The sequence below is a fragment of the Somniosus microcephalus genome, chromosome 9 (assembly GCF_052327205.1).
Source record: "Somniosus microcephalus isolate GS21.2 chromosome 9, FLI_Smic_1.0, whole genome shotgun sequence".
Lineage (NCBI taxonomy): Eukaryota > Metazoa > Chordata > Chondrichthyes > Squaliformes > Somniosidae > Somniosus > Somniosus microcephalus.
In genome coordinates this window covers 166,524,959-166,541,237 of record NC_140995.1, presented here as the reverse complement: position 1 = coordinate 166,541,237, position 16,279 = coordinate 166,524,959, and the positions used below count along the sequence as shown (strand labels likewise).

Sequence of the window (16,279 nt, the reverse complement as noted above, 5' to 3'; positions counted from 1 at the left end):
CAACTTCTCTATTTTTCTCTTTTACTTATACTTGAGCACATAAAGCTAGGCTGACACTCCAGTGCAGTGCTGAGGGAGTGCTGCACTGTTGGAGGTGCCATATTTCGGATGAGACGTTGGGGAGAAAGCAGGGACAGGGTACTGAATTTGGATGATCAGCCATGATCTCATTAAATGGCGGCGCAGGCTCGAGGGGCCGAATGGCCTACTCCTGCTCCCAGCTTCTATGTTTCTATGTTAAACCGAGGTCCCATCTGCTCTCTCAGGTGGATGTAAAATATCCCATGGCACTATTTCGAAGGGGAGCAGGGGAGTTATCCCCGGTGTCCTGGCCAATATTTATCCCTCAACCAACATAACAAAAACAGATTATCTGGTCATTATCACATTGCTGTGCGCAAATTGGCTGCCGCGTTTCCCACATTACAACAGTGACTACACTTCAAAAGAACTTCATTGGCTGTAAAGTGCTTTGGGATGTCCGGTGGTTGTGAAAGGCGCTATATAAATGCAAGTCTTTCTTTTTTCTACATGAACTCCAGCAACATGCAACAGTATATATACACATATATATCTATAACATGGAGAGTCAGGGGATATACTGGGGGGAAAATGTGTGCGCGGCAACCGAATTGCCGGTGTCACCAGCAACTCGAGATAAAGGCCGCCGAAAATGGCCGCAGCATTGTTAAAAAATTAACGCTGGGGTAGGCAATGTGGAGCGCAGCGCTAACTTGCGTGCAGAGTCCATTATAAAAGATGTAATAGCAGAGCACTTGGAAAACAGTGACCAGATCGGACAAAGTCAACATGGATTTACAAAAAGTAAATCATGCTTGACTAATCTACTGGAATTTTTTGAGGATGTAACTGGTAGAATAGATAAGGGAGAACCAGTGGATGTGGCGTATTTGGATTTTCAGAAGGCTTTCGATAAGGTCCCGCGTAAGAGATTAGCGTACAAAGTTAAAGCACATGGGATTGGGGGCAAGGTACTGACTTGGATAGAGAACTCGTTGGCAGACAGGAAGCAAGGAGTTGGAATAAACGGGTCTTTTTCCGAGTAGTAGGCAGTGACTGGTGGGGTACTGCAGGGATCGGTGCTAGAACCCCAGCTATTCACAATATATATTAATGATCTAGACAAGGGAACTAGATGTAATATCTCCAAGTTTGCAGACAACGCAAAGCTGGGTGGGCGAGTGTGCTGTGAGGAGGATGCCGAGAAACTCCAGTATGATTTGGACAGGTTGGGTGATTGGGCAGATGCAGTATAATGTGGATAAATGCGAGGTTATCCACTTTGGTGGCAAAAACAAGGCAGATTATTATCTGAACGGCAATAGATTGGGAAAAGGTGAAGTGCAACGAGACCTGGGTGTCCTTGTGCACCAGTCGCTGAAGGTAAGCATGCAGGTGCAGCAGGCGGTTAAGAAGGCAAATGCTATGTTGGCCTTCGTAGCGAGAGGGTTCGAGTACAGGAACAAAGATGTCTTGCTGCAGTTGTACAGGGCCTTGGTGAGACCACACCTCGAGTATTGTGTGCAGTTATCGGAGGAAGGATGTTCTTGCCATGGACGGAGTGCAGCGAAGATTCACCAAACTGATGCCTGGGATGGCAGGAATGACGTACGAGGAGAGATTGGGTCGATTGGGCTTATACTCGCTGAAGTTTAGAAGAATAAGAGGGGATCTCATTGAAACTTATAAAATTCTAACAGGACTAGACAGACTAGATGCTGGAAGGATGTTCCCGATGGCGGGGGAGTCCAGAACCAGGGGTCACTGTCTAAGGATAAGGGGTAAGCCATTTAGGACAGAGATGAGGAGGAATTTCTTCACCGAGAGTGGTGAACCTGTGGAATTCTCTACCGCAGAAGGCAGTTGAGGCCAATTCATTAAATATATTCAAGAAGGAGTTAGATATATTTCTTAAGGCTAAAGGGATCAAGGGATATGGGGAGAAGGCAGGGGCAGGGTACTGAGTTTGGATGATCAGCCATGATCTCATTGAATGGCGGAGCAGGCTCGAGGGGCCGAATGGTCTACTCCTGCTCCTATCTTTCTATGTGCAACGTCCCCGTGGTGGCGATATTGGGGACCTCCGACCCGAAGTTCTTATACAGTCGGCGTTGCTGCTTTTTGTAGCCTCGAGTTCGCAAGGCATTTTGGGCAATTAAAGGGGCTATGAATTAAAAGGGGCAATGCATTCAGAACTAATAAAAATTACAATGCAGTGAAAAAAATGCAGCTTTCAGCCCTTACTGCTTTTCAATAAAAAATTTACCATTAAAAAGTAGTACCAAATGGTATTCTTCATCACTTAAAGCTGAATTCCCTTCTGAACCTCAAAAAAAATGGGAAAAGTGCTTCACCACTAACGCAAATGGCTCAGCAAGTCAGGGAAGGGGCACCCAGGATCTCACACGCAGCACTCCAGCTTTGTGCAGGAGAGATCCTCTACCCACAGGGGCCAGGAGGCCCTCCAGAAAAAGCGATGTGGGACCACCTCGCCGAGGCCTTCACTGCCAGCAGTGTCATCCCCACCATCTGGCTCCAGTGCCCAAAGAAGCTTCATGACCTCACACCAGTGGTCAAGGTCAGTGACTGCATCCTCAAAAGCCGTCCTCTACCAACTGCATCACTAGCCTCTCACACTGCTCAATGCACGACGACTCCGCCCCTCCCCCCCAGTCACTCACCTACCAACAATCTGTACCAATCACGAGGCACATCTCAGTCCTAGCCTCACCTCACCCCCTTGGAGGAGACGGTGCTGGCCATTCTTAGCAGGGGCATGACTGAGCCCTTGGCCAGAGGTGGGGCTGAAAGGATACAAGGTGTTGGTATCCTCATATGTTACCCTCCTTCTGGCATGCACCTCTTGCTTCCCCGCCCTCCCCTCACCATAACTGCACCCTTGTGCCTTCCTCATTTCACACACCCAAGAAATGCAGCCTGCCCAGCCAGTGGGTGACCAAGAAGAGGAAGAGGAGAGTGAAGAACATGATGATGATTGATTTGACACTCCCAGCCACCAGCTCCTCAAGGTCGACCAGCAAGGCCGTTTGAATTTGGATGATCAGCCATGATCGCATTGAATGGCGGAGCAGGCTCGAGGGGCCGAATGGCCTACTCCTGCTCCTATCTTCTATGTTTCTATGCAGTGTCCCCCACTGAACGTTAGCAGCCTTCCAGCAGCCATGCTGCAGCCACTGGGGCAGCATTGCGTGACATCACTAGGATAGGCAAAGGCACACACAAGATAGTCACAGAGAATGCGTAAGGGTGATGAGTTGATTTCTTCATGTCATATTAGATGGATAGATGTATAAAGTTGGATCGAAAAGTTTGCTTTGTGGTGGCTTTTATTTCAGCATCACGGCCAAGTGGACACTGTGATGGTCTGTAACAAAGGGAAAGTAAGGTAACGTGTGGGACTAATGTTGAAAGGAGAATTGTGGTCCTGGTCACTGGGACCGCAGGCAGATGATTCCATCCCGGATATCCCGGCCACAAAGGGGCTGTCTGGGATGCATCTTTCCATTGGCAGCCTCCTCTTCCCTCTGCAAGTCGATGCTGTAAATCTGAAATGTCAGTATAAAATGCTGGAAATAATCAGGAGCTCAGCAGCATCTGGTATTGAGACATGGGGCTGGATTTTAATACTGGAGGCGAGTAGGAGGCAGGACTACAACTTTCGGGGTTGTAGTCCCGCCTCCATTGAGTTGTGGCCAACCCACGCAATTTTCACTTGATTGACCTTGTTGAGCCCGCCCAGCGGGCTCAGCAGGCCAATTAAGGGCCACCCGGCAACAGGTGAAGTCACAGGTCGACATTTCATCTGTCAAGAGCTTTTGACCGATGAAATATCAGCGTTTGACAGCTGTTTGAAGCTGTCAAACACTGACAATCTGTACTCCAAGTTAATTCCTTCCTCAGGCTGATTTAGAGATCTCTCCAGAACAGAATGCTGAATGCTGCAACTTTTGACCGCTCGCGGTCATTCTGTTTTCTGTGCCGGTGAGATGAGGGACTCCAGAGACCTGAAGGAAGGAAGGCTGTAAAGGTAAGTAAAACTTATTTAAACACTTTAAACACATCAAACACACTTACCTCTGCACGCATGCACCCATCACTCACCTGAACAACGGACCTCTGGAACCCTCCAAGCCCTTCAGCCCGCCTCGCTAACTTGGCGTGGTTTGGAGCCGTCGGGAATCCCACACTTCAGGAATAAAGAGAGATTAGGCTAAAAACTGCCTGTTAACAGCCAGTTAATTGGCACTAATCCCCTTCCTGCCTCGGGGAGGCGGCTCCCAGCACAGGTCGGGTATCCGCCTCATTTGAAACTGGCATGGAGGCGGGTTGGGTTCGTGCCCCCCGATTTCAAGATTTTAACCCCCCACATGCCTCCAATCCCACCTCCATGGCCCAGTGAAAATCCTGCCCATAAACTGTTTCTCTCTCCACGGATGTTGCCTGACTGCTGAGTATTTCCAGCATTTTGTGTCTTCTCGGACGCCTTCCTTTACCATCCGAGGCCTTGAAAGCATCCAGCAGCACTCGCTACACAATTAAAAAACTTAACAGCTATTGCAGCAAGCCGCTACTTCAATAAATGTTTTTAAAAAACAGTCCAAAAGCTTAAATGCAAACTTACCTGAAAAATGTGCGTGTCCCTTTAAGAGGTGCTGACAGTGCCTATGTTTGCACACCAGGTTTACCTGGCGTGCTTAGAATCCAGCGCTGAACTCCGCGTAAGGGTCAAAGTTTGCAGTGGTGACATTACATGCCAACTGACATCACCACTCCACTGTTGTTCTTTCAGCAGGGCGCTACCTAGGAACACCAGCACTACCGGAACATCCAAAATGGAGAATGCCGCAGGACCCGCCACCAGCTGGTGGAAGAGCAGCGGCCCCCTCTTTCTTCACTAAGGTAGGGAATTTCTCCCCCACTGTCTTATGCTATGTATAATAGATTATCAAGGCCACTGACGTAGGATTGATTAAGTGAAATAGTGCTTTTCCAATAAATAAATTTATTTAGTGTCTTATTACAATCTCAAGATGTCCCAAAGTGCTTTACAACCAATGGATTATTTTGAGGTGCAGGCACTGTTGTTTTCTTAGCCAAATGTCACTGACAATTTACACACAGGAAGATCCCACTAACAGCAAACAAATGAATGACCAGCAAATCTATTTTTAGTGGTGGGTAGTGGTGATTGAACGAGGAATGCTGGTCATGACATCAAGGGAACTCTCTCCTCTTCAAATAATGCCATCAGATTTTTAATGTTCTTGGTTTAACGTTTCATCCAATAAACAGCATTTCCAATAATACAGCACTCCTCAGTACATTCCCAGTACAGCACTCCCCAGTACAGCACTCCCCAGTACATTCCCAGTACAGCACTCCCCAGTACATTCCCAGTGCAGCACTCCCCAGTACATTCCCAGTGCAGCACTCCCCAGTACATTCCCAGTACAGCACTCCCCAGTACATTCCCAATGCAGCACTCCCCAGTACATCCCCAGTACAGCACTCCCCAGTACATTCCCAATACAGCACTCCCCAGTACATTCCCAATACAGCACTCCCCAGTACATTCCCAATACAGCACTCCCCAGTACATTCCCAATACAGCACTCCCCAGTACATTCCCAATACAGCACTCCCCAGTACATTCCCAATACAGCACTCCCCAGTACATTCCCAATACAGCACTCCCCAGTACATTCCCAGTACAGCACTCCCCAGTACAGCACTCCTCAGTACATTCCCAGGACTGTACTCGTGTCAATTTAGATTACGTACTCAAGTCTGCAATGGGACTTGAACCTACAACCTTCTGACTTAGGAGAGAGTGCTATTGACTGTGCCAGTGACACTTTTTGTTACATAGGATTCTGGGAATGTTAGTAGCATTTGAGTTTGTTAGTGATGACATCCATATTTTCATTTGATCATTGTGTTTGTTTGCCTATTTCTGGAATGTTATGTTTTTCTTAAATCCAGGATATACAGGAAGACATAAGCCATGGACCCACCATTTGAAATTCATTCAAATTTCTTATTTGAAGCTTATTACCTGTAAGACTGCATTATTAGTACCATTTTGTTTTTTATGTTTACCAATCTCCGGGCTTTGGAGTGTATTCTTCACTACCATTTTGCCAGTAAACATTTGAGGTCCGTTAATAGCCATTCTGCTGGTTCCTTAGTCTCTTAGGCTTCTCTTAATCAGGTTTGCACTTATAGTGCCTGTAGGGTAGCTATGTGGAGTATTCCTCACATGCACCAGATGCTACTGGGTAAATTGACTAACATGCAGGACAATATTTTTGGCAGATGTGTTTCAACAGTAGGAATGAGGGCTTCCTTGCTGGAGCCTCTGTATAGCTAAATTGGTTCTATTTTGTTATGAGTGTAATAATGCACAAGATATGCCCAAAGGGCCAAGAACCTTGTAAAACTTCATTATTCTTTGAATTGTAGCATCCCTCTCATCACGATCCCTCGTGACTATCCCCTCGGGGCCAGCTGGGGTCATTATTGTTTCATGGTCAAGGAGTTTTTGAAGTAATTTGTATTTAGGATCGTGTAGATCAAAAACCAAGCTATCACACAGGTCCTGACCCTTTATTATGTTGGGAGCAGAGGGTTACAAAGGGGCAGTTCCAATGACACAAGATCAAAACGTAACTCACTGGAATCAATCAAGACTGGGCAAGTTATTTTGGTGTGTGAGGGGTTCTCATTTGAAGAATGATGAAGGCCCTACAACATAAGCAATCCTTTAGGCAAAATGGAGCCTATCTGGAAAAAAAAGTTAGAACAAAAAAGAGGAAGTGGGAAAGGAGAGAGAATATCGGAGAGAAAACAAGGTGTGAAGAAAAATGTTTGAATTTTTATTTATTTTTAATCAAGTTCATATTTATTTTTGTATTTAAGGATTAATATTGCAGAAATAAACCTACTGCTGATAGGGGTTGTTTCAGTATCACAGTGCATTAAGCTAAAAACATAAAAGCAGCTGGTCCAAAAAAAGAGTCAAGTCGCCCAAGAAATCGAAGTCAGGATGCACTGTGTATAAATGCACAAAGCATTCAAAATAAATTGAGTTAAAAACCATTAATAACTATAGAGAGGTATTTATTATAGTTAAGTTTGGACAGGAATGGTACTTAATATTTCTGCTTATAACATTTTCAGAAGAGACAGCGAGAGAGAGGCTGGAATGGCAGTATTAATAAAGGATTAGGATGTTCTAGGGGGTTGCATTAAGTCAGGATCCACATGGAGAGAGACAGGAAATAAAAATGTCCCTGCCCACACAAACCAAATAAAAGAATAGGGTTGCAAATCTCCAGGACACTACTGCGAGCCAACTAGGAGAAAAATCATAGGGGCATAAAACGGAGAGGGGGAAAAAAAGACTCTTTGACAATCAAAATTCATCCAATTGGGTATGTCAGAGTCTGTTCACTTTCCAATTGGCATGGGACATGGGAAGGCAATACATCATGACGATGGAGGAGTCAGATGACCAATGATGGGAAGGTGGGGGTGGAAGGTCATCTGATGAAACCTCCTGGAATACGTCCAACTAGAGTTGGCAACCCTGTAGGAGAAAAGGACTCTGACAGGATCATTGCCTGAACAAATTTAACTGAGCTCCTCAAGTATATGTACATTGGGACCACACAGGTAGTAACTGTCGCAAGTCTTGGGGGGAAAAATTCGGTGGCGCCCCCCTTTGGGGCGCTAACTTTGCCGGGGCGCCGTAAATTCAGTGGTAACACCCTAAGCAGGAGGCGGGGCGCTACTGGAAGCGCTCCCCCTCCTTCTTGGGGCACTCCCATTGAATACGTGCAACAGCGCCACATGCATCGGCACGTAGCACCGCAGTATTGCAGGCCTCCCTCCCCTGATTAAAGGGGCGGGGCCTAGCGCTGTGCGCCGGGGTGCTGGAAAAGCCCTCCTTGAGCGCAGGGCTGAGCAATCGTGGCCGGCACCCCGAATAAAAGAGGGGAAGCGGGCAGATGCTGGCAGGCAGCCAGAAAAAAAATGTGTCGCCTGACAACTGCCCCTTTAAATACCGCTGCTGCGGCTACAAAAAAGTCACCCTGACCCTGTCAGATATATCGTCCAGTGATAGGTCAGGGGGCGCAGCCAAAGTCTGCGGCCAGGGCGTTGCGCACGGCGATGATGTCATCGCTGGAGGCACAACGGGGCGCTACCTGCTACCGCCGTTTGCACCCCGTTAGCGCCCCTGGGGGGTGCAAAGCAACCCAATTTTTCCCCCTTAATATCCAGAAATAAAGCTAGACTGTGCAGATGCTTTTCTCTAATGTTGGGGGCAGGGAACATAAACAGGATCTTGGGATGCATTGCTCCAGTGATAGAACTCAAGTCTCATTTTGCCATTTGGTCCATCCATTCTGTGCCTGCTCTTAGCTAGAGCAATCCGAGATAAATCTCACTGCTGTACACTGTCCCCGTAGCCTTGTAATATGCAGGATTGTAGCCAACTTAGATTTCTCAGAGTCCAGGAATTTTTTGATATCCAAAATAGGTTGCAGGCTGCCTGAATGTTTTGGGTACAATGAAGTAAATGAAAGCAAGACCCTGTATCTACCCTTGGGGAGTACACATTAGATGGCCCCTAAATGTATGAGATTTATTTTTTCAGATGCTAAACTCTTGGTAATGAAGGTATCCCATAAGTGATCTAAAATACTATACCCTCCCAACAAATGCAGGGCAGTGACCTTGAAATGAAGAGGTAACCCTTGGTTGACTATCTCCAGGACACTCAAATCCAAACATCTTGGGCATAATAGCAGGGACCAAGTGGTTGCATTGAGGTCCCTTGCTCTAATTATACAGTGTCTATGAGGCTGGGTCCAAGAGCTCAGAGTTCTACATTGAGGAGAAAATGTCTGCCATGGGCTGTTTTTATACAAGATGGGAGTAGGAAGTCACATGCAAAGTGCTTAGGTCAAATAAAATGCAATTCCCCAGAACCAAGATTGGACAAGCTCCTACTGTGTGAGAAAGATGTCTGAATCATGGAGAACTTTTACTTTGCTCATCATTTTCTTCTGCTTCCTAGCTCCCACAGTCCATTTCAGAGGTGGGTGCAGCATGATTATAAACAAAAATGAAAAGAATGACAATGCAACCAGGTCAATCTTTCACTTGTATAAACACACAAAGCGGGAATAGCTGCTGACAGACAGTTGTACACTCAAGGCAGCTGACACAGCCCAAGTGCACCTCAACAAGTAAAGTTGTCTGTGGAGTATTTTAAAAAAACACCTAACTACACATCTTCTTTCTTAAACAATGAATGTACCTGGTGCCCCCGTACCTTCGGACTCTTGCGGTCCTGGGCCTGCAGGCGGAGGCCTCCGTAAAGCCCCACGTATCCCAGGAGCGCATGCGGTTCACAAGCATCCCTGGGATCACGTGGGCCGGCCCAACCAATCACAAAGGGGGATTCCCATTATGCTTATGGGCATTCCATTTACGTACAGAATCCCCAGAAGCATTTTAGAAGTTTTTTGAAAAATAAATTTAAAGATTTTTAAATGGGCCAAAAATAACCTAAACTAATTTTAAATGTTTTTGAATGTTTAAATTTTTTTTTTTTTTTTTTTTTTTTTAAAATGTATTTTAAGATTTATTTAAAACCGTATGCTGGAAAAAGTAGGCCCTATGCCTGCTTTTACCAGACGCAAGTTTCATGGGCATTCGCTGGGCAGTAATTGGGCAAATAGCCCAACTCACCACCAGCGAATGTCCATTTCCTGCGGATGGGTACGATCAGTCAAGCTGAAACATGACAGATCGCAAGTTCCGGGTTTTCGCGCATGCACATCGCATACGAAAACCCAGAACTTGCGGGGCACAAACGACCGCATATGCGGTCATAGGCCCCATAAAATTCAGGCCAGTGTTTTTGTAACATCACTAACATTATCAGCAGAAAATATACTTTTCAAGTATGTTCATTGAAGGCACTTCACTGAAGAACAGTGTTTATACGCTACAAAATTATACTACTGTAATTCTATTAGATGTGGTCGAAACGTTAAAAACGTTCCTGTCCATTAAGAATCAGTAACAAAGAATGCTGGAGTCTAAATATACAGTTTGAAATGTGCAGTTGACATGTAAAAGGCTTTACTTGCTTAGAAATGGCTTTCTTGTAAAAATAAGACCTGAACTCTCACTTTATGCCTTTATCTGCAACAGTACGTAACTCAGTTTGCACTGCTGAATAAATATTAACCATGGCACTTACATCTACCTCCAGCAAGTATTTGAATCAATGTGTTGAAATTCTGCAGAGTTCTCAGGAAGATAATGGTGTCACATTTGCTGCACAGAAACTGAGACAATTTAGTCCTTAGAATCAAAACTCAGTTGGCAACAAGAGTATGTCACCAACATCACACAGCTTCGTTGCTTTTTCAAAATAGGGATTTAGTTTGCTGGCTCTGAAGTTCCGAGCAAGTGCTAATATTCAGTACACTTAAACACAATCAATCAATCAGCAAAGTAATGCCATTATCAAACAAAAAATATTAGTCTGTTACTCAGAATTAATTCTCTCCTCCTGGGCAATATAAAATCAGTGACAAACAATTATAAAATGCAATCATTTTCAGGCATCACTTTTCAAATCTTCACCCTGGAATTTGGTGTGCTCCTTATGGGGTGCATTTTGTAAAATAAACCAATCACGATAACCAGTACAGTTGTAGCATTTAAATAAGGTTATTTTAAAATCAGCAATGAGTGCACAGAGTTAGCAGCAATTATATAAACATTCAAGTTTACTCGAGATATTGTCACTGTAATTTTAGACTGGTAAAACTTAAAAAAAAAAAATTCCAGTGTTTTAGTGCTTAGTGCAGATTAGTGATATAAATAATACAAATAATCTAGATTAAGATATGGCAGAGCAGGTTGTGTGTCTGGAGTGCAGTATGTGGGAGTTTGTCAACAGTGAGGCTGTCCTGAGCGAACACATCTGCACTAGATGTCTCGGTCGCGAATCTCTCCGGCTTAGAGTCATTGAGCTGGAGTGTGAGTTGGAGACACTTCGGCACATAAGGGAGTGGGAGCAGTATCTGGACAGTTTGCTCCAGACTTCGGTCACACCTCAAAGAGCTGCAGGTTCAGAACGGGTGTGACCAACAGTGTGCAGAGTAAGGGGAACCCAGGTGAGATAGAGAATGAGGATCTGCAGAAACTGATCTTATTTGAAAGGTACAATGTACTTGCTACCTGTGAGGGTAAGGATAAAGATGGTCAGAAGGACAGCCAGAATGCAGACCATGGCATTTTTGAGCAGGAGGCTGTCCAAAGGGGGGGGGGGGGGGCGGGGTGAGAAAGAGGACAAGGAGGAGTGATGTGGTAGTTGTAGGGGATTCAATAATTAGGGCAACAGATAGCATCCTATGTAAGCAAGATTGAGAGTCCCACATGGTATGTTGCCTACCTGGTGCCAGGGTGAGGGACATCTCGAACTGGCTTGAAAGGATATTGGAGAGGGAGGGGGAGGATCCAGTCATTGTGGTCCATGTTGGGACCAACAACATAGGGAAGAGTAGGCAAGAGGTCCTGTTTGGGGAGTACCAGGAACTAGGAGCTAAATTAAAGAACAGGACCTCAAGGATTATAATCTCTGGATTATTACCTGAGCCATGTGCAAATTGGCATAGATAAGGGAGATGAACACGTGGCTGAAGGAGTGGTGTGGGAAAGTGGGGTTCCATTTCATGGGGCACTGGCACTAGTATTGGGACAGGAAGGAACTGTACCATTGGGACAGGCTCCACCTGAACCTGTGAGACCAGGGTCCTTGCGGAAAGAATAAATATGGCGGTCACAAGGACATTAAACTAGTAATTGGTGGGGGGGTGGGGTGCTCAGGTGGAAAATGTAGTATAAATAATAGTTTAAAAACCAAATGAAAGGGGAGTAGAGTGACAGTCAGAGATTGTGCTTTAGGCACTACAGGCAAAGGGAAAACTAAAAAATGTAAAGTGATTAAAGCAGGATGGAGAAATAAGAAAAATGTGAGTAAAACATTAGAGCTGAAGGACAGGTTAGGGTGTGTAGCCCAAATAAACATTCGTTATACAAACACACGGCATATAAAGAATAAAATGAATGAACTGCAGACACAAATTCAACTTGGAGGGTATGACATGGTAGCCATTACTGAGACATGCCTGCAAGACAGTCACAACTGGGAACTAAATACACCAGGTTATAAGGTCTACAGTGAACATAGGGAAAATGGTAGAGGGGGGAGGAGTAGCCGTGATTAAAGATGAAGTCACTTCAATGATAAAAGAGATAACGAGAGGTAAGCAGGCAGTGGAGACTTTATGGGTAGAATTAAGAAATAGGAAAGGATTGAAGACTGTACTGGGAGTTGTGTATAGGCCCTCTGGTAGCAGTTTTAAGTGCTAGATTGTATAAATGCAGAGATTAGACAAGCATGTAGTAAAGGCAGAGCTGTTTTAACTTTCATATAGATTGGATAGCAGACTAGCACATGTCAGAAAGGTAGTAAATTTCAAGTGTGTCCAGGATAGTTTCCTGCAACAATATATCCTAGAACCAACAAGGGGGCATGCCATATTAGATTTAGTAATGAATAATGAGCCAGATTTAGTTAATAGCCTAACGGTGCGTGAAGATTTATCTAATAGCAATCATAACATGATCAAGTTCAAAGTAGTGTTTGAAAGGGAGAAACACAAAACAGCTACTCAGATTCTAGATTTAGGCAAGACTGACTTTAATGTGATGAGACAGAGACTGTCCACAGTAAACTGGGCATATCTGTTAATGAGTAAAATGACAGAAAATCAGTGGGAGGTGTTCAAAAAATAATTTAATGTGATACAGAACCTAAGGGACAAGAACTCTACTTGCATTAAAAAAAAAGCCATGGACAACTAAAGAGGTAATGGACAACATAAAAGAAAAAGCATACAAAAATGCAAAAAATAACGCAGATTCTGGCGAGTGGGAAAGATACCAAAAAAAGCAAAAGGGTGACAAAACAGATAGTAAGAGCTACAAAAAAAGGAGTATGAAAAGAAACTTCCAAGGGATATCAAAATCAACAAAAAATGTTTACAATTATATTAGGAAAAAGAGGATCGACAAGAACAATGTTGGCCCCTTAAACTGTTAACAGTGATGGTCAATGATAAGGAAATGGCAGACATATTGAATAATTACTGTGTGTTAATATTTACAGTAGAGGAAGAGGTCAGCATGCCAGAACTCCCAAAAAAGTGAATATTGAATCAGGGACAAGGACTCAACAAAATTACTGTAAGCAAAATAACAGTAATGAAGAAAATAATGGCACTGAAGTGTGGCAAATCCCCAGGACCAGATGGTTTCTATCCCATGGTTTTAAAGGAAGTAGGTGAGCACATCGCAGATGCCCTAACTATAATCTTCCAGAGTTCTCTCGATTCAGGAACCATTCCCTTAGATTGGAATATTGCACGTCATTCTGCTATTTAAGAATGGCAAGAGGGAAACCAGGGAATTATAGACCAGTTAGCCTAACATCTGCTTTTGGAAATTTGCTAGAGTCTATAATTAAGGATAGGGTGACTGAACATCTTGAAAAATTGCAGCTGATCAGAGAGCCAGCATGGATTTGTAAAAGGTAGGCCATGCCTGATGAACCTAATTGAACCTTTGGAAGAGGTGACTAAAGCAATGGACAGGGGAATGTCTATGGATATTATTTATATGGACTTCCAGAAGGCATTTGATAAAGTCCCTCATAAGAGACTGTTAACTAAGCTCATGGAATTTAAGGCAAATTATTGACCTGGTTAGGAAATTGGCTGAGCAGCAGGAGACAAAGTAGGGATAATGAGCAGGTACTCAAATTGGCAGGATGTGACTAATGGTGTCCCACAGGGATCTGTGTTGGGACCTCAACTATTCACGGTACAGGAAACTTTGTGCTATCCGGCACCGACGGGACCGAGCTGCTGCCGTTCCCTCAAAACTGCCATACACTCCAGAGCTAACGTTGCAACATGGAGATTTTCATCTCCATATGAATCAACAAACCCTGTTGCTTAGCAACAGCCTCTAAACGGTCGGCAAGCATCTCTGTAGCGTCTCTAGCTGAAGCTGTTGCTTAGCTACAGATGTTGCAGAGCTTGATTGTTAAAAAAAAGCAAAGAAAATAAAATAAAAAACGGCTCCCGATTTTTGCCGGTGGCTCGAGCTTGCCGGACGGTTCGCCTCCGGATAACACAAAGTTTCCTGTATTTGTTAATAACTTGGATAATGGGATAGAAAGCCACATATCCAAATTTGCCGATGACAAAGATAGGCAGCATTGTAGATGAAAGCATAAAATTGCAGAGATATTGATAGATTAAGTGAATGGGCTTGTGGTGGAACAGGATACTTTCTAAATGGTGAAAAGCTAAAAGCAGTGGAGGTCCAAAGAGACTTTGGGGGAGGGGGCGCCCAAGTACATAGATCATTAAAATGTCATGAACAGGTACAGAAAATACTCAAAAAGGTTAATAGAATGCTGGCCTTTATATCTAGAGGATTAGAATACAAGGGGGTAGAAGTTTTGCTGCAGCTGTACAAAGCCCTGGTTAGACCACACCTGGAGTACTGTGAGCAGTTCTGGGCACCACACCTTAGGAAGGATATATTGGCCTTGGAGGGAGTGCAGCGTAGGTTTACCAGAATGATACTCGGACTCCAGGGATTAAATTACGAGGAGAGACTACACAGACAAGGATTGTATTCCCTGGAATTTAGAAGGTTAAGGGGTGATCTGATTGAAGTTTTCAAGATATTAAGGGGAACAGATAGGGTAGATAGAGAGAAACTATTTCCGCTGGTTGGAGAGTCTGGGACTAGGTGGCATTGTCTAAAAATTAGAGTCAGACCGTTCAGGAGTGAAATTAGCAAACACTTCTACACACAAAGGGTGGTAGAAGTTTGAACTTTCTTCTGCAAACGGCAATTGATGCTAGATAAATTTAAAATCTGAGATTGATAATTTTTTGTTAACCAAAGGTATTAAGGGATATAGGGCAAAGGCAGGTATACGGAGTTAGGTCGCAGATCAGCCATGATCTCATTGAATGGTGGAACAGGCTCGAAGGACTAAATGGCCTACTCCTGTTCCTAATTACATCAGAAAGTAAGGTTACATTTATAAATTGGATACAATACCTCAGTCAGATGGTAACATTGCTCAGCAGTGCACTCTGCTTGGCTGGTTGGATTGCTCAAAGCAAATATAATTGGGTGCTTATTGAAGCTTGCCATGTCCTTGATGATCTGTTCAGTAAATGCACCACCAATTGCAGAAACTCCTGGAAGAAAGAGTCAAATAAAATCAATACGAAAAATTCTGTTTCCATGTACCTGTTCACACTCCAAAGGACTGGGAGCCAAGGACACGTTCCTGACACTGGACAGAACTCATCCAAGTACCATAAACAAATACCTACAAGATGACCCACTTCCCACATTCCAACCCAAAAAAAAACCCTGAAAAAAATGAATGATTCATGTAGGAGATGCCTAGACATCACACCTTGCCAGAGAGCAGGAAATTTGGTTTCAGATTTGTGCCGACTGTTCCACACACTATATACTACTATAGGGAGCAGAAGCCCGGGTGTCCAAGAGAATCAAACAATGTTTCAGAATACACAAGAGACTGCAAGACTAGGCAGAGTAGATGAATGCAAAACTGTGGTAGCCTCTACTCATTGACTGCTGCCAAGGGTTGCAAGTCTAATAGACTTTTTGTCTCAAGATAATTTCCACTCAATACAAGTCTGCAATACAAATTTCTGGAGCTCAACAATACAAGACTATATTATCAAAAAGTAAAGCTCATTATGTGCAGTACTTAAATTGGGTTAGAAGTGAGCTTCCTGTAATGCCTCAATGTTGGTTAGTTTCTGTTAACACATTATTATTCAAACCATTATTAAAACAATAAAATGCTATTACAAATAGAAGTTGCAAACAATGTTTCAGATTAACGTTGTCCAATCTTAAATTACATTAAATGTGTTGAAATACCACATCACATCACTGGTACACAATTTGGATAAAAATAATGCACAGCACTTCTGGTTTTTCTCCTCCCTCCCGAAAGAAAAGGTTTACCAAACGTGACGGTGCATCTTCATAAGGAGTCCTAATGACATGAATCCCTTTCTCA

At 43.9% G+C, this 16,279-nt stretch overlaps 1 protein-coding gene across 4 annotated transcripts in view; it reads right to left on the bottom strand.

Moving 5' to 3' along the window:
- The window catches only part of me1 (malic enzyme 1, NADP(+)-dependent, cytosolic), a 532,089-nt gene that overhangs the window by 70,220 nt on the left and 445,590 nt on the right, over positions 1-16,279 (bottom strand). For all 4 annotated transcript variants that reach the window (XM_085997486.1, XM_085997487.1, XM_085997488.1 and 1 more), the window contains one exon: positions 15,274-15,416. In XM_085997486.1, the coding sequence (XP_085853612.1) occupies positions 15,274-15,416 (143 nt within the window). The remainder of the gene's footprint in view (positions 1-15,273; positions 15,417-16,279) is intronic.